General features: G+C 37.9%; 1 protein-coding gene across 11 annotated transcripts in view; it reads right to left on the reverse strand.

The window, feature by feature from the left end:
• The window catches only part of Pam (peptidylglycine alpha-amidating monooxygenase), a 283476-nt gene that overhangs the window by 41042 nt on the left and 221579 nt on the right, over positions 1 to 20855 (reverse strand). For 6 of the 11 annotated variants that reach the window (XM_052750289.1, XM_052750288.1, XM_052750286.1 and 3 more), the window contains exon 15: positions 9687 to 10004. The exons of the other annotated variants lie outside the window; for them this stretch is intronic. In XM_052750289.1, the coding sequence (XP_052606249.1) occupies positions 9687 to 10004 (318 nt within the window). The remainder of the gene's footprint in view (positions 1 to 9686; positions 10005 to 20855) is intronic. 11 annotated transcript variants of the gene reach the window in all.

A 20855-nucleotide genomic window follows, 5' to 3' on the forward strand; every position in this document is an offset into this window, starting at 1 on the left:
TAGTTTCAGCTAGCGTGCTCGAATCTGCAATCAACCCTGAGTATACCAGCGGAAGCTATGGAGCTTTGGAATGAATAGCATCCATCATCTATCACACTTGCTTGTCAAAATAGGAGAAAAGGCTGCAAATTGATGCTGCAGTGAATTGTGAGTCACTGAAGGTTTTTAAGCACCAGGTGATGTGATCAAAATTGTGCCTTTGAAAGTTAGCTTTAGAAGTAAGGGCACAAACATGATAATTAGGGATGTCTAGGATGATGAACAGATGGGTAAATCATTCCCCAAAGCAAGTGTTTTAGATAGTCTTGAGATGCTTGGTGTCAGGTTCATTTTATTCTCATCTTATTTGTGATTTGGGCATTTAGATGTCATCATTCTGTCCTTAGTAGCCAACTCCTGGAATGCTGTGGAATAACCCTTCTGCACACTGTGAATATGTATTACTCTCACTGGTTAATAAAGAAGCTAATTGGCCTATAGCAAGGCAGGGCAAAGTTAGGTGGGACAATCAAGCTGAGGATATTGACACAAAGAAGGGCCGAGTCAGAGAGTCACCGGCAGATGCAGAGAGAGCAAGACGGACACACTGTACTGAGAAAAGGTACCAAGTCATGGGGCAGAGCATAGATTAAAAAAATGGGTTAATTTAAGTGTAAGAGTTAGTTAGTACAAAGCCTGAGCTATCAGCCGAGCATTTGTAATTAACAGTAAGCCTCTGATTGATTATTTGAGAGTGGTTGCAGGACAGGAAACTTCCGCCTACACCTGGAACTTATGGATGGACTCTAAGTGAATCTTAAGTATATGCCAAAGTGAATATTTAATAGCTTTTCTCAGATTCTCAGAGCGCAGAACCACTTCAATTACACACCTCTCATTTATTTATTTTTCTGTCATATCTCATATATGCTCCAGTCCCTAAAAGGACAGCATTTTCACACTCTTATACCTTGGCAATGTATGTATGTCACTATCTCTTCTTACCCTAAAGCAGTACTGACAGTAATATAAGACTATTTAGTAAAAATGTGACTTTAGCAACTGCTTTCATTTAAGATAATGAACACACGTCCTCACTCCTGCACCTTTTAGTTCAGTAGACCACCAACATGTAATGGGGTTAAGTGCTCGTGAAGATGCATGGTATTAATTGTGATAAAAGTATCCAATGTGCAAAAGCAAGTATTGTGCTGGTGTCAAATACTAATTTCATAAAATATTGGAACTACTGTACAAATAACTTCAATTTGTCTGTGAATGGTCCCAACATCATAGAACCTGACTTGGCTAGGCAGACATTCTACAAGGATCATTATGTACAAATTGTTTTGGGCCCAACCACCACCAATTATAAAATCAAAATACTTGTCAATATGATTAGAGATTTTTCAAAACACAAAAGCAGTATACATATCTAGAATGTTTTTATTGAAAAGTCCACTTTCAGGAATTCTCAACAGAGTAGAGGTGGTATCTAAGGAAATTAGCTCTAACACTATGAAGAACTTGGCTTCTAGTAGCAAATGTTTGGAAAGCATTTTAATTTCATTCACAATCTTTGAGGTTGTTAAGAGTACCTAGCTAAGACTTCAACATTAGATATCTGGGTTCTTAGGTCAATCAGTTTCTAGGATGGGGAAAGGAAATGAGTTCATGTTCTCCTCTGTGCATACTGGATCAGAAGATGAATGTTTTCCATTCCAATGTAACTGCCTTATTATTATTATTATTATTATTATTATTATTATTATTATTATGAGTTAAAGGTTATATCCTTTAAGACTAAAGGGCATAGTACATCTTGAGTAATGAGTAAATGAGTAGTATTACGAAAGTCATCTCGGAATACTTACAAAGATGGATCTAATACCGACTGCTTTGATCAATGCCATTAGGTGCTCAAGAATCAGGACCTTCCAACTGCACCGGAATCAACCTATGTCATTTTCTCATTTGACAGAACAGAATTTAGGCTGGGGTCAGACAAGAGACCCCCAACACCAAGGATAATTTTTCTCTATTTATTAAAATAGGAACATTTAAAATCCTTACCAAAGAAATACTATGATAAAATGTACTTGGGTTCTATCTTTAACTTTGACATTTTCAATCACAGAGAAAAATGTACTTCAGATTGCATTTACTCTTTACTTAAGAAATGATTCTGCATGTGACTAGTTAAATGTTGCAGAATTATGGTTTAAATCAGATATTAATTAAAAATTTCTTACCCGTGACCATGGGCAGCCATCCCCAACTCTAAAATGTGACCTGTGCTAAACTCAGATAGTAAGTAGCATGGTTAAGATTAATTGCTTGTTTTTAAAATCCCAGATTTGAGAATATAATAGACGAAACAATTTTTTAAAAAAATAACATAAATACATATTAGTTGTACATCCTAGTAACCTTAACATAATTCATTGTTTTCAAAAAGATGGCAAGAAAGATGAAATCATTCTCCTGAGACTTTAAATGATATTCTTTCCAAACGAAATCTTAGACTTTTATAACAAATTATATTATTCACCAAGGAAGACTTGCACTTAGGACAAACACAGTAAATGTGTAGTATAATATTCTGTTAGAGATTTAAAAAAATTACCGATAAAAAAGTAAGCATTACTATTAAAATTATATCAATAAATTACTAAGAGAATCTTATGCCTTTCCAAGAGAGTAATGCTGGTGATCACTGCTACTGTCACATGATCTTATTAATACACATTTAAAAGGGCATTCACTTATCTGTGTCACAGGAGGACCAACAGAGCTACATAAAATTCAAGCTTGATAAAATTTAATAATAGGACTACGGTGTAATTTCAGTCTAACAAGACTCCTTACATTTAATCCTGAACTCCCCCCCCAAAAAAAACTGGATAAAAATCACTACATTTCAACAAAATGTGGTGGTTGTTTCCTCTATACCTGTCAGTTCCTACTAGTTGGGTAAATATGCTTTTTATTTGATATATTATTTATCAGAAGTTCCAGCAATAACTATAATTAACCAACACTATAGGGGAAATATTTACAAGAAAGTCAAAAAGAAAACACGAATAAATTACAATGTCTCATTTAACAGGGGTGAAGAAAGAGGAAAGAGATAGCTAGAGCCTCAAAAGCAGTGGCAGAATAAATGTAGTAGAAAGTATTTCTAGGAATTATAATTATATATATATTTAAGAGCAAAGACTTAGTGTGCCAAAATCATTATATTATACTATTTGAAAATGTGCTTCAAAATGAAATATTGTTTAAATGGTACTCTCATGGAATAATGTTACCAACTAGAAAGATGTAAATCAGTTGGATCAAGTTGAGACTGAACCATCTTTTTATATAATATTTGTATTAATTCTTGGCAAATTTCATATATGTAGGCCGTGTATTTTGATCATATTTACCCTACTTTAAATCTTCCCAGAAATACTCAACCCTCTCAACTTCTTGTCTTCTTCATTTTGTGGTTTAATAATCCACAGAGTCTAATTTCTATAGCAGCCCATATACTCAAGTATGGGGCCATCCACCAGAGTATAGCCAACCCACCAGGGGTCACATCATTAAAGATAACTCATCTCCTTCCCCCCAACAAGCCATCAACTCTTAACAGTCTCTTTAGAAAATAGAAGCAAGTAGGGTTTTCTTGGTGGCCAAACTGTTTAGGTATAGACAGCAAACATGAGAAAAATAATCTACACTGTGGTTGTTAAAATTGTAGGCTGAGACAACCCAGCAGGAAAAATCCACTTATCTGTCTTTCTATCACTTTTGCACTGTCCAGACTAGCAAAATTATCAAAAAGCAAGACTCACGAGCAGGTCTGCATGTCTTTGCTTCTTCGTTTCAGAGTTCTGACACTGTGAGCATGGGATTTAACCTTCACATGCCCTAGTTTCTGCCTTTCTAAAATGTGATTAAAAATAGGTTGTTGTAAGGATTCAATGAATTAGTACATCTAAGACACCGAGCCTTGTTCAAAGTAAGCACTATGTAATTGTCTGTTGTTATCATCTCTTCCACTCCAAAGATGAAAACTCAGCCAGCCCGATGCCTTATTTTAACCTAGGAATTCTGAAAGGTTGTACCACATACAAGCCTTTGACATGCATCTTAAGGATGGTCTCAAAAATTAAGCGAAAGTTGATTTTAGCAATCAGCCCAAAATTCAATGAATCATAAAAATAAAGACTTCTGGATTGAATTATAAGTGTCAACCAAGTGCAGAACTATTTTATAACACACAGAAGGTTTCAATGGTGCTTGTACACAGTAGTGCGATAAAATCTGCCAGCTAAAGCTAGATAGAACTAATTACAAGTTTTCATTGATTGTTCAATAAGCCTAGTTTCCAGAACACAACTTGAGATTTTATTTCTATTCTTATTAATGCTCTCTCAGTACAAGTATTAAACTACTCATGACAGAAACTAAGCAACATTAAGTATAAATGAGAAAATCTGTCTCAGTCACTGAGTTGAATATTTCCATTATGTAATTCATGTATCTCCTACAAACACTAATGCAGATCATTGAAATTGGTCAGAGATTTAAGGATCTACAAACTCTATGATAAGCCACTACCAAACATTTACAGTTCACTGTGTGAAAATCTGCACCTTCCTACATAGTTCAAGAAAATATGTTGCATGAGGCAACCCAGGCCAACAACAGGAAACATATGTTCTCTCCTATTTGTGGATCCTTAGCTCTGAATCTTTAGGTTAGAGTGCATAACTCAGAGTCACATAGAAACCAGGAAAGTAACGAGGGACCATGGTGGGAGGGGGAGAGAAGGAGCTATAGAGTGGAGGGTGATAGGTGCCATTAAGGGAGAAAGGGAAACAGGGTGGGGGGACTTAAGTAGTATAGGAAGAGTATAGGAGTGTAGGAGGGTAAAGCAGAGGGAGCAGGTAGGAGGGATAAACAATGTTAAGACTGTTTGAAAAGACCATCAGGGAAACCTACTATTTTATAAACGTCCTTAAAAAAAAAAAAAAAACTAGGAGGACTGTTGCAAAGTCACATTTTCTGGACATGACAGGCATGTTGAACTCATGACTTCTCCAAAACCATGGCTGCCTACACTAGACCTGCATAAGACCACATCAGTCAACATTCCAGGATGGATCAGGGAAGGGCTTAAAAGGTCCCACTCCTAGTTAAGGAGCTAGAGACTGTTGATGGCTGCTGAGGGAAGCTGAGTCAGTTTGCTCCAGGGACAAGGTCCTGTGATAGCTGCCCATGCTCCATTGGTCAGGCCTATACCCATGTGCATATGGACAATGGTAACTGGACTCAATAGGTCTCTCTCTCTCTCTCTCTCTCTGTCTCTGTCTCTGTCTCTCTCTCTCTCTCTCTCTCTCTCTCTCTCTCTCTCTCTCACACACACACACACACACACACACACACACACACACACACACACACACTATAGACAAGGAGGACATAAATTTGAGAGGGACTATGGGGAGATACAGGAAGAGTTGCAGGGGGAGAGTACAGATATGATCAAAATGTGTTATACTCATGTATGAAATTCTCAAAAAATAAAAATGTTCACTGATTCTCACTAAGAAGAAGAATATGCATTCAGAAGTTCTGATTAAGGTAAAATAATAATTAGGCATTATTTACTTAACTTTGGGGGTTATTAGTCTAATATACTAATGTATCAGTGATAATAATGATAACTATTAAAGCATCAATACATTTATTCAATATCGTCTATGTGCCAGATACTGTTCAAAACTTTTTCCATGTATAATCTCATCTGAGCCTCATGTCAACACTTTGAAGATTGCAATTCTCATTCTACAGATGAGAAAAATAAAGCTTAGATAATTAAAAGAAAAAAAAAACATGCCAAGGTATCAGGGTAAATGGTATGGCTAGAACTTAAAGGCAGGCAGGCAGGCAGGATCCATGGCTGAGTCTGCTCCATCACATGACCTTTGTTAGTGCACTTTCAAATTTTATTTGGGCCAAATACAGACCTTGGGGGAAGTGAGGAGTTCTTTTGGGTATGTATTCTAGAGACATAGAGATCATATAGCATATAAGCTCTGAAGAATGCTAAGACCACTGTTACCTAACCCTTAATGATGAAGAGAAGAACCCTGCATAATGCAGACACTAGATGCAGAACCAAGTATAATTCTTGTGAGATATTTGATTACAGTGTGTAAAGATATGTCACTGTGACTGGTTTAATAAAAAGCTGAAGTCCAATAGCTAGGCAGGAGTTATATGAGGGACTTCCTGACAGAGAGCTTTGAGAAGAAAAAAGGGAGAGTTGCTAACTGGATGCAGAGGAAGCAGGGCACGAAGAAGGAGAGGCAAAAGCCATAAGCCATATGGCATCACGTCGATTGACAGAAATGGGTTAATTTAAGTTATAAGAGCTAGTTAGAAAGAAGAAGCCTAAGTTAAGGCCAAACTTTGATAATGAATAAGAAGTCTCTATGTTGTTATTTGGGAGCTAGCTGGTGGGACAGACAAAGACTCATTACATACAATCCTGACAAAGTTAAACATCCAAAACAATAGTATTGTTTAGAAAACCTTAAGTGCCCAGCATGACCACACAGCATGACACAAAAATTTTTAGCTAATCTACTACTAATTACATCTTAGAACCCTCAAGTCAGCTGGATAGGATCCATCCTCATATTAAAGTTCCAACATACAGGGAAGAGAAAAAAATATACTGTTGCTGAACATATCACTGTTACAGGTTGGACAGATGTTGAAAACCAGAGACAGAGAACAGGGCTCTGAGTAGATGCCTTTAGCTTCTGAGCTGTGAGGGGCCAGGATTCCAAGAAAGATTCCATTAGCTGGGCGCTTGCTGAAATCGATTGAAATGAAGGCACTAGATGGTGCGTATTGGAAATCATAAGGTTCAAGTTTTAAATCCAGACTCTGGGACCTCATTCAATAGGTTAACGTCTCTTGGCTTCAGTTTCTTCTGAAAATTAACATGCCTTAAAGATATCTGAAATGACTCCATGTTGCAATATTAAGTGACAATACAGCCTTGCATTTTTTGCTTCAGTTACAATGCCATATAAAAAAAGTTACTTTCTTCTTTGCAGCTAGTACAATTCTGTCTAGCAAATTGGGCACTTAAAGAGACAATTAATTCCTCTGGACCATGAAGGCCATTCTCTCTCTGCTTTGAGCGGAGGAAAGGAAGAGCAAAAAGAAACAATAGCACATTATTCATTCACATTTATTCTCCTTGCCAATACTCTCAGAAGTACACATGAAGTAGCCCAATACCGATTGCATATGGTTGCTGTATGCGGAAAACTTGCTACTTTCTTTTTGAACAGTGGAAGCTTGCTGCAGATTCCAGCTTCCTCTGACTTACACAGTGAAAGGACACCAGAGAAAACTTGGTTATCGCACAGGGCATCCTATAACAGCAAACGGGAGAGAGGACTTGGAAAAAGGCAGTCACAACTAGACACACTAGATGTGAGCTTTACTATTTTGCACTCAGTTTTAAAGATGTTGGAGTCAGAAGAGTGAAATGACATGAAAACAAGTCTCATCAGAAAGAAAAAAAAGGCACACACAGTTCTTTCAGTAATTGGGAATTGTGCTGCCTAACACTCAGTGCCTTATTAAAGTTAGTGACATTTACCCACATTCATACGATGAAGAAAAACTTCCCAGTTGAGATCTTCAGAGGTAATTTCTTCTCCCGAGCACTGCCACATGACTAGCTCCAAGAATAGCAGGTGACACAGCAAAAAAAAAAAAAAAAAAGGATTTCCTACCTTTTAAGATTTCATTCTTAGTAAAACTAAGACTTCAGAAATGCAAACCCTTCTTTGAAAATATGTTACGTGACAGCCTGCATGTACTTTCGGGCACCTCGTGTGTGCCTGACACCTGCAGAGACCAGAAGAGGGTATGGGAATCCCTTGGAACTGGGGTTGCAGGTAATGGTATGCCATCCTATGTGTGTGTGCTCAGAACCCAACCTGGATGCTCTTCAAGAGCAGTACATGCTCTTAACCACGGAAACATCTCTCCAGTCCCTGAATGCTGCTGTTTCCACTGCCATTTACGATGATAAAAACATGCCAGTGATATCTCAAAATCAGGAATTAAAAGGCAAGTGATGGACTAATGCATGCAGCAGTTCCAACATTTAATATGTGAACAGAATTGTGCTTCACCAGAAGCCTTTTCCTATGTATTCATGTTCTTTTTTTTTTAAATTTATTTATTTCTATTTGCATTAGTGTTTTGCCTACATGTATGTTTATGGGAGGGTGTGAGTTCATTCTTAGAGTTACAGACAGTTGCTAGCTTCCATGTGGGTGCTGGCAATTGAACCCGGGTCCTCTGTAAGAGCAGTCAGTGCTCTTGCATCTCTCCAGCCTGATATTTATGTTCTTGACACAGAGGTTCAGACAGACGCTCAGGTGTGATGAGATGGGTGGAGGCATAATCAGCCGCACATCTGGGGCACCCGACTCACAGATACCATTCCACTTGTTCCTTGATAGGATACAGAGGTTTTTCTGAAACATCTTAGGTAATTCCCAAGCAAGAAGTGTCCCCGGATCACCTCTTGAGGAACACAGTTTTATTAGATGAATTTGGAACCAGTTAGAGCCTGTTAAAATATGAGGAGTTAAAAGTCCAGGCGCCACTTAACAGTTCATACAGACCATTAGGCCAGTCCCGATGGACAATACTTGAAACTTCCATGTGAGCAAATGCACTGCATGCTAATTTTTTCAATTATAAATAAAAATCAGCTGGGTGTTGAATAATTCATGACTTCCTGCAAAGCTGAATTTGAAAACATCAAGCTGGCAGCCTGTGCCATCCAAGCCCACGCATGGGCAGCTGCCATGCACGCATATCCCTTACTTTTTTTTGGAGATTCTCTCCACATGCTTTATTACTTGGCTTTCCACATTAGCAAGTCACACGAAACACAATCAATATCACAGAGGCCACAGCGTAATTAAAGACAAAGATGAGGCATTGACAGCTTGCTGGTACAGAAACCTGAAGGGAATAAGGTATTGTTCTCTAATTTATGGAAGCTAAATCCTGGCTAGAAATAACGATAAATCTGATAATTATTGACTTACTGGAGGGTCCCTTCAGAAATATATACTCAGTTTTCAATTACGATAGCTGCTGGTTAATGGAACTTAAGAAATCAGTCATAAAATGGTTATATTTTACAAGTCAGTGGGATAAGAACACCGAGAGTCTTTTGATTCCTTTGGGGCACCTTAATTACTTGAAAAGACAGTGTAAGCATTACGTACACTGGGACTTACAGGTGAAGTTTTTAAATTTCAATTTCTTCCCACTGAGCCAAGGGGAAAATGTTGATTTGTTACTTTGAATTTCACATACCATTCTTTCCAAAATGACTCAAGTGTGGGCCTATGTTGCATTCACTCACTGAATTAATGCTGAATTTATATAGTAGAAGACCGACACAAAAATTAAAAAAAAAAAAAAAAAAACTTTTCCAAAGCAATGTGGCATTTGATAGCCCAAATCTGAGTCATACTTGTTCCAATAAGTCCTTTTTATTGGTGAGTTTTACCACCTATTAATTTTTATTCCCTTCAGATTTTGCTAATGTGGATTGCAGTGTTTCACACTTTATTGCTTAAAAGAAACCCTGAACGCACCTCCTGAGTGTTCTGCTTCCCAGGGACCTTCACCAGGCTGCTGCAAGGAGAAAGCTCTGCTCTCAGCTGGCCTCAAAGTTGACTCTAGTCTGTGGAATTTGTGGATTCTGTCTCTGACTAGGATAGCATTGCCCCTTTCCTCACGTTCTGCACCCTCTCTTGCATCAGACGGACCCAAGTCCTTTTTCTGGACTACGTTTGCAATCTCAGCTACCGTGTCTGAACCGGATTCTGCCTTTTCTGCAGGGTTATATCTGTGCACATGAACCACATCTTCCCTCTCTCCTAGCAGCTTGGAAAGCAGTGAATAGAAATCACCTGTGGGGGGGGGGGGAGAGATAAAGAGGCAGAGTGTTTACAAGACAGTAAATTTTACAAAATTTGGTTCCTTAGAAACATCATCTCTTGATTGTGACAGTGAGTGAGAAGCAAGGTTGTTCTCAGACTTTCACAGATAGGAGGGATGGAGGGATGGGAGGGACAGAAGAGGGGACAGAGAGAAGGGGAGAGGAAACTCAAACAATGGAAACAGATTCTTACATTTCATTTATATACAAGCTTCTCCCTGCTACTTCATACACACTGTGACTATTGACATATTAGTAGAAATAAAACAAAATAATTCACACGTGATGGCATGGCATGTTTTAATCATTGGCTTTCACGGGATAGTTTAACTGATATGAAAAGTAAGAAATAGTTTCACTGATACGGAAATTAAGAATTTAGGAGTCCTTCAGATTTCAAAAATAAAGTTGTCACAGCTGCATTAAAGAAAGCTATCATTACAACCAAACAGTTTAAATTTGTCTTAAAAATCTGTTAAAGCACAAGCTATAAGAAATCAAATACTTTTTCTCAAGACTATTTGTGAAATATAACCAATCTACCAGACGTGTATATGTGACAACTGAAAAGTCAGTCTTATGGTTTCCCTAGTAGCTAGCATAAGTAGTTCCAATTGTTCCTCTTAAGCAAGAAATGAAGCAGTTCCAGAATAATTATCTTTTGATATAAGAATCCTTTAAAAGCAGTTGGAAACAAAGAACATAAAAGGGGAAAACAAAACAAACCCTGAAAATCATTAGCTGAGTCATCACTAAGTATTTTTTATGAGTATATTAAAGAATGAACTTGGGTAGGATTTTATGAAAACAAATCATGGATAAACTGTGGTTAGATACAATATCAAAAGAAAGCCCATACAATATTTTAGTCATCATCACTTATGTGATCAAATCCATTATGTCTGATATGTGAATGGAAAACACACAGGTGGTCCCCTGGCAATCTTCAGGTCTTGCTGTTCTCAATCTATTCTACAGGTTGGTTGCTAGGAAACCATGATTATAGGTTCTGATTGTCTACATTGAATTACATCTGCATCACCGTTGGCTAACATTTATAAGCCTTTTTTTACAGGGCCATGAGAAGCCAAAAAGTCATAAATGGTTTAGGTATGATAAAAGCCACTGAAGAATATATTCTTAAGACATTTGTGCAAGAGGATACAAAGTCTTTCCAAACTTACACTAACATATTAGTCATAGTTACAAATAATCTTGGCTTAACAGTTCAAAGTAGGTTTGATATTCTTGCCCATGAAATCAGCTTATCCTAGGCGAAATCTTCAATCAGAAAACAATTCTTAGCTAATGGGGCAATCTCTTCAAAATACACAAAACAAATCATGACTCTACCAAACTGGTTAGGTCACAGTCACACTCTGCCTTACAGTAGAAAGTTCATCCACTTCAGCTAAATTCTTCTCTCTCACAAAGTACAAACAGTTCATCATGCTTGAGTAATGCGACATCTCACACAGAAAAATAAAATACAATGTTATCTCAAGAAGAGATAAAACACAATTTCAAACTTGAATCAATGTCATCACATTAATATGAAAGGAGGATCACAGACTGAGTACTTTGCATAGTCCCACAAGCTTCATCCAAATCTAACGGCAGTCGGTCATAAAATACCAAGTGTGGAACACTGTTGTTCCTTTGAAACAGTCATTTAAAATTATCTTTGGGTTAGGAAAGCAAAATGATAAAGTAACAGGATAGGCTTGGCTGCACTGAGCTGTGGAAACACAGCTCTGGAGACCACTAGATGGCTGTCTCACTATCTCCCAATATTTTTTATGTGGGAAGCTGACCAGTCAATCACTCTCTTCCTTTCTTTCTCCCCTTCTCTCCTGGCTGCTCCTGGATAGATGGAATATTGAATGGGTAATCGTTTTTCTTAAGCACATTAAAGTGTCTCTACTTCAGAACTATGTCTGATGGGACTTTAGATGGAGCAGGACATAAACAGAAGAGATTGGCTGGAAAAGATTTTCTCCCATTGTGTAAACTGTCTCTGCTCTGCAGATCTTTTTTTTTTTTTTTTTTTTTTTTTTTTTTTTTTTGCGGTGCAGGGGCTGTTCAATTTCACATAGCCCCAGTTGTCAATTCCTGCTATTATTTCTCTAGCTGCTGGAGTCCTTTCCAGAATGTCCTTGCTTATATCTATACACTGAAGTGTTTTACTCAAGCTTTCCTTTGTCATTTTCAGAGTTTCTTATCTTCCATTAAGGTCTTTGATAAACTTTCAATTGATCTGGGTAACAGACAAGGGTCTAGTTTAATTCTTCTACAAACTGGCATCCAGCTTTCCCAACACCATTTACTGAAGAGGCGAAAATGCATCTTTTTGACACCTCTGTGTCATCAAAAGGTGGATGTTTAAGAGGGGATATGGCTGAGAAAATGGAAGGAAAGAGAATATTGAGGGAAGGGTTAAATAAAACTAAGGAGACATGAAAAGGCTGTATGGCAACCACTATTTTATAAGCTAATCAAGAAATGTAATTTTTAAAGGAGTTTGAACTGAGAAAGCATGCATGAATGAATAATGCTTTTCCTAGAAGTCACAGACTATTAAAGAAAAATCCCAGAACCAGGCATGGAACACCACTCCATGAGCTCTTTGGTCAGGAAGGCTCTTAGAGCCCCCAAAGCAATCAAGGCTCCTGCCCTGTCCTTGGTTACTCACCAGAACTAGATGCAAAGACCCAAAGACACCAATTACTTTCCTTATGTGGCGTAGAGAGAGCAAGCTGGCACTAAGCTGGAGACTTCTCTGTGCACTAGCTTTTATAGTGCTAGGACCTCTCCTCAGGCTGTAGGATCTGGTGGAGTTGGTTTTGTGAATCTAGGATCCCTACCTGGAAGGTGGTGGTAAGCAGGTTGCTGGAGGAGCAAGGACGTATCCACACACACAGAGATTATTGATGCTCTCAGCGGGCAGTGGTTAATGTAGAGACTCATAACTGGTTAAAAAAACAGCTGAAATTTGTGATGACTCAGTGTTCACCATAATGGCATCACTTGCTCCATGGTTCAGAGGTCATCACAGAAGAGGCAGAAGATAGAATTTGAGAGCCAGAAAATGGGGAGGGTGGCTGCTGGGAAATGCTCTCTTGTGGTCCTGACCACTGCACTCACAAACTGAGAGCAGCTGTGGCTACTTCAAAAGATTGAGCCCCAGCATTCCATCACAGATGGGGAAGGGCTCATGATGCCCAATCTGTAGACGAGGAACTATTGGTAAGTTCCAGCATGGGGAAGGAGAAGAAAGTTTTCTTCAGTGATGTAGCCACTGCCATGCTAGCCATGCCCCAGTTAATAACATCCCATCTATGATCATGAAACAACCTTAATTAGACTCAGTGCCTCCTTATAAATCATGAGTAATGTGTGTGTGTGTGTGTGTGTGGGGGGGTGTTACTGGGAAGAAGAAGGGGTCCAGAGGAAGTGAGATGGGGTAGATATTTAAAGTAGATTATATGCATGTATAAAACTGTCAAAGGATAAATTAACAACATTTTAAAAATCTTCGGTGGCTTGCTTTGCTGTTGGTTATTTCTGGGTATTCATTGGTCCACATGTCTTTAAAGTCCACATAGGAAGAGGCAGCTATGCCTCCTTCTGCCAATCCTTCCTTCACATCTTAATCTTTTCTACCTGCACCTTCTCTTTGCCTCACTGACGGCTTCAGTGGTCATGGAGGACAGACTGAGTAGAGCTCCTCCTCTGATGCATGATGTCGAATTTGCTCTCTGGTGTCTGCTGATGGATGGAGCCACACCTACTTAGAGCCCCCTGGGTTATATACCACAGACCCTTATTCCTCACACTCTCACATCTTTCTGCTTAAAAGTTCCCACACAACATGCACCCACCCATATACATGCACCTCCCCCACCACACAATTAAAAAAAAAATCCCTGCATTCTGAAATGTCCTCCTCTAATACCCCTTTTCAAATATTGGAAACTTAACATGTCTAAAATTGAAGTATTTTTCTGCTTTCCATTTTTATATTTTTTCCATAATTATTCTCTCAATCCAAAGCACTGAATTTGCCCTTCTCTCTCTAGTGACCCACACAGTCCAAATGATTCAGATTATGAATGTTTTTTGCTTAATGACCACAAGTACTCATCAGGGATTCCCATCATCCTCTGGCTGTCATGCTGAGAGAAAGGTTGTTCCCTTTCCTCCCAAGAGACCCCAATCCTGATCTGGACTTGAACCCTATCATGTGGTGTTGAAGCCTCTCTCTCTCTGCTGACTGGATTGTGACTGACAGAGCCCCGCCTCCTTGGAGCCTTCTGGGTGACACTCCAGACACCTTCCCCTCATGTCAGTCAACCTGTGCATTTCTGAGTGATTTCTCTAATTCTTGTCTGAGACTCTCTGCTAAGGTAACTGCATAATTTATTTCCCAAACTGAGATACTTTGGGCAAGGCAGATCATGTTATTAATATTTATGCTAGGAAAAATGTGGATGATCCTAAAAACTGTCTGTTACCCTATCTGTGGCTGACAGATAACAGTCATGTAAGTGGCTTCCAGCCCATGTAGCACAGCAGAAGTAGCCACTGTGTTTTAGGTTAGCACGCCCTCCTAACTTTGCTGACATCCTCATAGAATTTAACACATTCCATCTCTATGACATAGCTGTTATTATTTCCCTGATACCTGGTGTGGAAACTAAAGGCAGTTCTATCTTGCCCAGCTGCTAGGAAGTTCAGCAGGGATTCGAAGCACAGTTGTACTGAGTTACATTCTACTGAGGTTTGGATACACTTGTGTCTCCTAAGGATTTGCAGGTCAAAAATGATTTCTTTTTGCTAATTATTAACAAGGTGGAAATTTAATAAGATTACTCTTTGTTCATATTATAACACTAGGAACTTGTAAACCAATTAGTGCATATGCACAGCAGTCCCTTTGTAAAACTGAACTGAAGGATAATGACTAGTTTCTTTGTTATGCCACAGTAGAAGAGTACTTTGTTTTCCGCATCAGTTTTACCTAACACCGTCAACATAATCTTTCATGCATGATCAAATCAGACACAATGTGCTAAAATAGTTTTTTTTTTACACATTTAAATTATCTCTGGGAATGTAGAAATTATGATATGGATGTCAATAACGAAATAACTGCTTTTCTTACCCACTACCATATTCCCACTGTTCAGGGCAGCTCCTATCATGGGAGGGCCCAATAAATGATTCTAGGTTTTACAAAAGTAGCTTGTGCAAGATGCTGCCCTTTGCTTCAAAAAAATTGCAGAGACAATTTTTTTCCTTGATAACTTGATCCTGCAGAGGGATTCTATTTGTTCCTCCGACATCCACTAACACTTAGATTCTTATGAAATGCATAGGCAGGTCTCTGATGTAATTTGACTGAGACAGTTTGATATTTGAAAAACACAATTAGAGTAACGACTAATGTGCTGAGAAAATGGGAGTTCGCAGTCCACACAAATGTAAACAACAATTAAACTCTAAATTTCTAAGTTGTGTGCTTGCATTAACTACCTAAGGGAACAACAAGAATTTTTCTACTTGGTAGGAACCGTTTACTAATCCTTGCTCCCTGGAAGGAATTTCTCTTGTTTACTTCCAAGAACATGATGAGAATAAACTAAAATGAATGCAAATATACACTTAAAAAAAAAAAGACGACCCATGAGGCCAGATGTGGTGGTTCACACCTGTAATCCCAGCACTCAGCAGGCGCAGGGTGGGAGATAACAGGTCTAGGTTAGCAGGGGCTATATAACGTTTCAGGCCAGCCTGGGGTACAGAATGAGGGAAAGTGTACATAAAAGAGGGAAAATGGGGGGGAAATAGAAGAAAAAATTTCTGTGTGAGTTTCTTTTAAATAAAGATAATTGGATTTTAAAAAAAAACTACAATTGCCTTTAACTTTTAGAAAATGTAAAATCTGAACTGTGGCAGATGGTTCACCTTAAAAATAATGACCAGGTGCAGGAGTTGGAAAGATGTTTTAGCAGTCACCAGGATGGTTCCTCTTGCAGGGAACACAGGCTCAAGTCCCAGCACCCACATGGCAGCTTCCAACCATCTGTAACTGCAGTTCCAGGGAACTCAACACCTTCTTCTGTCCTTTGTGGATACTGTACACACATGGTACACTTACATACATGGGAGCAAAACACTCACACATGTAACAGTAAATAAATAGAAATATAACAATTTAAAACGACTAAGAACCTCTTAGTAATTTTCTAGGATATGAACGACCACTGATTACAGAAGTCACTAGTACTTACTATACACAGCAGACTGCTCCCATCACTCCTCTGTGATTTCCATGGCACACAGAGAGGAAATATGCAGTTCATGGGCAGTTTAAGCACTGACAAGATATGCCAAGTAACCACAATAATAAGTTGCAACAAGTCAATAATCACATGTAAGATAACTGATTAATGAGAAGGATGTATGGAATGGAAAAAGAAGGTACTTTCTAAAAAATAGTTTAATATTTGGTTTTATGATACCAACGTTCTCTATTGGTTAAATATTGATTTGGTTTATTGATTGTTTACTTGTTATTAACTCACAACATTTATTCTCCAGCCTTAGAGTAATAAACGTGAGATCATGATGCCCAGCTCAAGGCTCACAGATGAAATGACTCTTATTACAGGAGAAGAGAAGATAGGTAAGAAACATCAAATGGGAAAAGGCTTTTGCAATTACCATGCATACAGATCTATATGGGAAGGCACAGCCATGTGATAAATGATCATTCACATTCTGTTATTAGGGAACCAGTTCTAAACAGCATTCAGTCAGCTTCTCAGAGGCTTGGAGGTATTTAGAATTGTGTTTGATATATGAGTTCAATAAATAAAGACTTGTGAGTAACTCATAAATCACAACAAACTGATAAATTTTAGCAAATGAGACCACATACAAGAACTGCAGTGTATTTAAAACTGGGCCGAATGACATTGAGGGTCCTTGGAATCAGCTAAGGATACAATATTAATCACATGTACTTTGTAAGGGCATCAAATGACTGTCTCATTCTGAGTAACGCAAAGAACTGTGCATTTCAGCTACTACATCCGTGTGTGTCTCACTCCTACAGCTGACCAGATCTTACTTCAGAAAGCTTTTCCAGTCTACTGTTATGGCTTTAACTTACAACCCTGTTCCTTGATTTTGCTTATTTGATAAAACTTGCCAATGATAATTCATTTTTGTTAGCATAAAACCACTGCGAAATTATTCTGTTTCACAGAAGGTGTCTGATGGCCTTTAACTGCCTGGGGTCATGGAGTCTTTTCCCTCTACAAATTGTGTTTCTGTCCCATTCTCCCTGCCTTGGGATTGTAGCTGCTCACTCTGACCTTTGAGTAAAAAGATTGATTATATATGGGCACAAAGACTACATGAGAAGGGTTTTGAGCAAACTGAATAAAACATGTCTAAGGTCCTTTCTGCAGCAAAAGAAACGATGTCCAGAGGAAAATGCACCATTTTGAGGATGTGCTGGCACTGTACATTAGTGCTTTCAACTCCGTCTTGAGTTATGGAAAACACTGAACCACACTATACAAGCAACATAATTTAAGAGCAACATCTGTATTCTGAACTTTAAGGATAGCAATACCGAATTTCAAAACTTCTAAATACACTTGTATAGATTCTTGCTTGAGGCAGGTAAGCTTCCGTTTCTAAATAATGCTGATAGAAACACCAGGCTGTATACAGCAAACAAGTGTGAGATGGAATAAGGAAAATTTAGAAAACGTGCCAGCCGAGACACGTGAGAGATCTCTGTGAGTGTGTCCACATCTGCTCTGGAAGACCTCAGGACCACTTCCTTTCAGATAGCTTGGTAGAACTCATTTCCTTCACCTACAACCACTGTAACTGGATTCACACATATACAGTAGCTCATTGCTTAATTTATTGTACTTTATTATACATGTAGGCACTAGTTCACTTGTTTACTATACTTATTAAATACAGGTAATCATTCACTGTTTACTGTATTCATATATGTAGGTAATTCCTCACAATGATTTAAGGGATGGTGATATTTCTATCTTTATGCATGGAAACATGTTAATTAATTTGTTCACCTATAAGCTCATATATAGAAAAATGAGATATTTAAAAATCAATAGGAGTATAACCTAATTATGCATCCATTAAAAATAACTGTTGCAGGTTGGGTATGTACCTTAGTAGGTCATACTTGCTTAACATTACCTAGATTTGATTCTCAGCATTGAAAAAATATAACCCTTGCCAACAGTTTTTATTATATTAGGAAATATGAAAAATATAATAGTTTTAAAAAGATAATATAAACTATATATTATAGTCTAATATAAATATTCTTCATATTATGTATAAATACATGCATACATATTTAAAATATAAGTGTAATATATATTTCACATACAGGTATTTCTTTGTACTATCAACCTTTTGCTTATTTATAGTTTGTATAGTTATCTTTTATAATGAATAGTATTTAAAAGCTCAAAGCAACCATTATTTAAAAAACTCTGCAGACTGATGTAACACTTTGTTAAGATGTTTTCAATTGTTGCATTATCTAAGACAATTTGAAGGGTAAAATAGTTATGTAGTAGTGGCACTTAGATATTTCAGAAGTTACACCATCTGCAACAGAGTCTGAGACATTCTTGCCAGTGTGCTAAAAGTAAGCACAGAGGCCATACCACATGGCTTCGTGTGACTCAGATGTCTATTGATTTTCAGTCAAGATTAATGTTCTGGGAACCAAGTTAATAGCTAGCAATTTTAGTGGTAAGAATTTCAAAGAAAAGAAAAAAAGCATTAGATGAACACATGTTAAAAGGAGAGTGGAGTTTCATTGGATTTTTTTTCTCCATGTTGGAGACACAGTCTGACTGGGTAGTCTAGATGACCAGCAAGTTCCAAGGATCCTCTGTCTCCACTCATTCAGTGCTAGGGTTACAAATGCATGCCACTGCATCCACTTTTATGAGGTGCTCGGATCCAAATTCAGATCTTCATGTTTACATGGCAAGAACCTAACCCATTCATCCATCTCCCCAGCCCCTGCAGCTACATTTTTTTATTTCAGTTAATGGAATATGAACATTCCTCATGTACTCTTATGATCTTAGTAAAGTTTATACTTTAAAAAAGACCTATCAGCTTTCCAATGAATGCTGCATACAGAATTTTGATATGTAGGTTTGCAGACAGATAGCATATTACTATTTTATGTATATGAGTATACCCATATGTCTATGTGTAGAACTATCTATATTGTTTGCAGAAACAACCTGGACCTGGGGGCAGTACAGAGCTTGCCTTCACATACAGGTTCCTGATGTGACAGGTAATCGTTTTCATGTCTCACAACTGTTCTGTTCTTTACCACAGTTTGAGACTTTCTGTGGAACCAGTACAGTTGATACCTGCTGGTTTGCAGCTAGCACTACGGAAAAAATTTAGGTCTATTATTTTTTATTGAAGGTAAAAACATTAAAAGAGTTAATACAATTTGGAGGAATACATGGGAACAAATGGGGTCAGAATAACAAAATAAAGTTATAGGTTAAGTTTAAGGGCTTACTTTAAAAATTATGACACATGGGTAATTTGTTTGAATAATTATAGCCCTCCTACTAGTTATTTGGTCAGCATGACTTCCTAGGGAGTGAAATAAATAGATATTTTATGCAAACAAATGTCTCTCTGAAGAATTGGCTGCTTTCTCAGTAATGAGTAGATCTGTTCTGTGCATTGTAAAGAAATAGATTGATCTCATTAGTATATCAGATAATCTGTATGAATGTGCATAGCTTTGTGTCTCTACTTAAATCTTTAGCTCATGGCCTTCAGGGACCAGTGGGCTAACACAGAGACTGTGGCCTGGCTTTGTGAGTTACTACTTCACAGAATGTTGGAGGGCATAATGGATACACCCACTCCAGCACGTGAGCACCAGAGCTTATTTTCTACAACTGAGTCAGAATAATATTTCCTTCCAAGTTATATTACTTTCCTTACAGTATTTTTCTTTTCCAATTATAAGTAGAAGAAAACAGAAACAGCAGAAAAATTCTTCTCTGGAATTCACAAGAGTCTGGGCACATTTAAAGTTTGATGCTATGAAACAAAGGGTAACGACACGGCAAATATGAAAGTCTTTAGGTGTTTTAAGGAGAAACTATGTATAGTTGAAACTACCTCGATCTGAGTGATTAGAAGTAAGAATGATTTGCTTATACAGTCTTTAGGTTTTTACCTTGATCAACCAACTAAACTAACGTGAAAAGGAAGTGATAATCCAGCCTCAGTTTACATATCTACAAATGACATTCTCATCTGACACTATCACATGTATATTAGTATCTGTGAAGGAGTTTTAAGACTGTTCAAATTATTTTGAAGACATAAATTCAAATTGTGTCCACTGTCAAAACAATTATTAATAAACCTGGGCAAATTTCAGCATAGTTAACAGTAGACTCTGTTAATACTATCTGTAATCAGGCTGCTACTCCTGAGTGCCTAACAAGTGTATCAACAGGATTGATAAATTTAGCTATTTTAATTTATACCCACAGTCTTTTAGTACAAAATCATCTCCTTGGTTTTGAATTAACACATACACAGAAACACCTGAAGCTAAGCTGCATTTAAAATGCTTTATTTTTGGTTGTGAGCCTAGCCTTTAACGGCTGAGCGGGAGGTGGTGGCGCACGCCTTTAATCCCAGCACTCGGGAGGCAGAGCCAGGCAGATCTCTGTGAGTTCGAGGCCAGCCTGGGCTACCA

Source organism: Peromyscus californicus, unplaced genomic scaffold (genome assembly GCF_007827085.1).
Source record: "Peromyscus californicus insignis strain IS unplaced genomic scaffold, ASM782708v3 Scaffold_21__1_contigs__length_65335640, whole genome shotgun sequence".
NCBI lineage: Eukaryota > Metazoa > Chordata > Mammalia > Rodentia > Cricetidae > Peromyscus > Peromyscus californicus.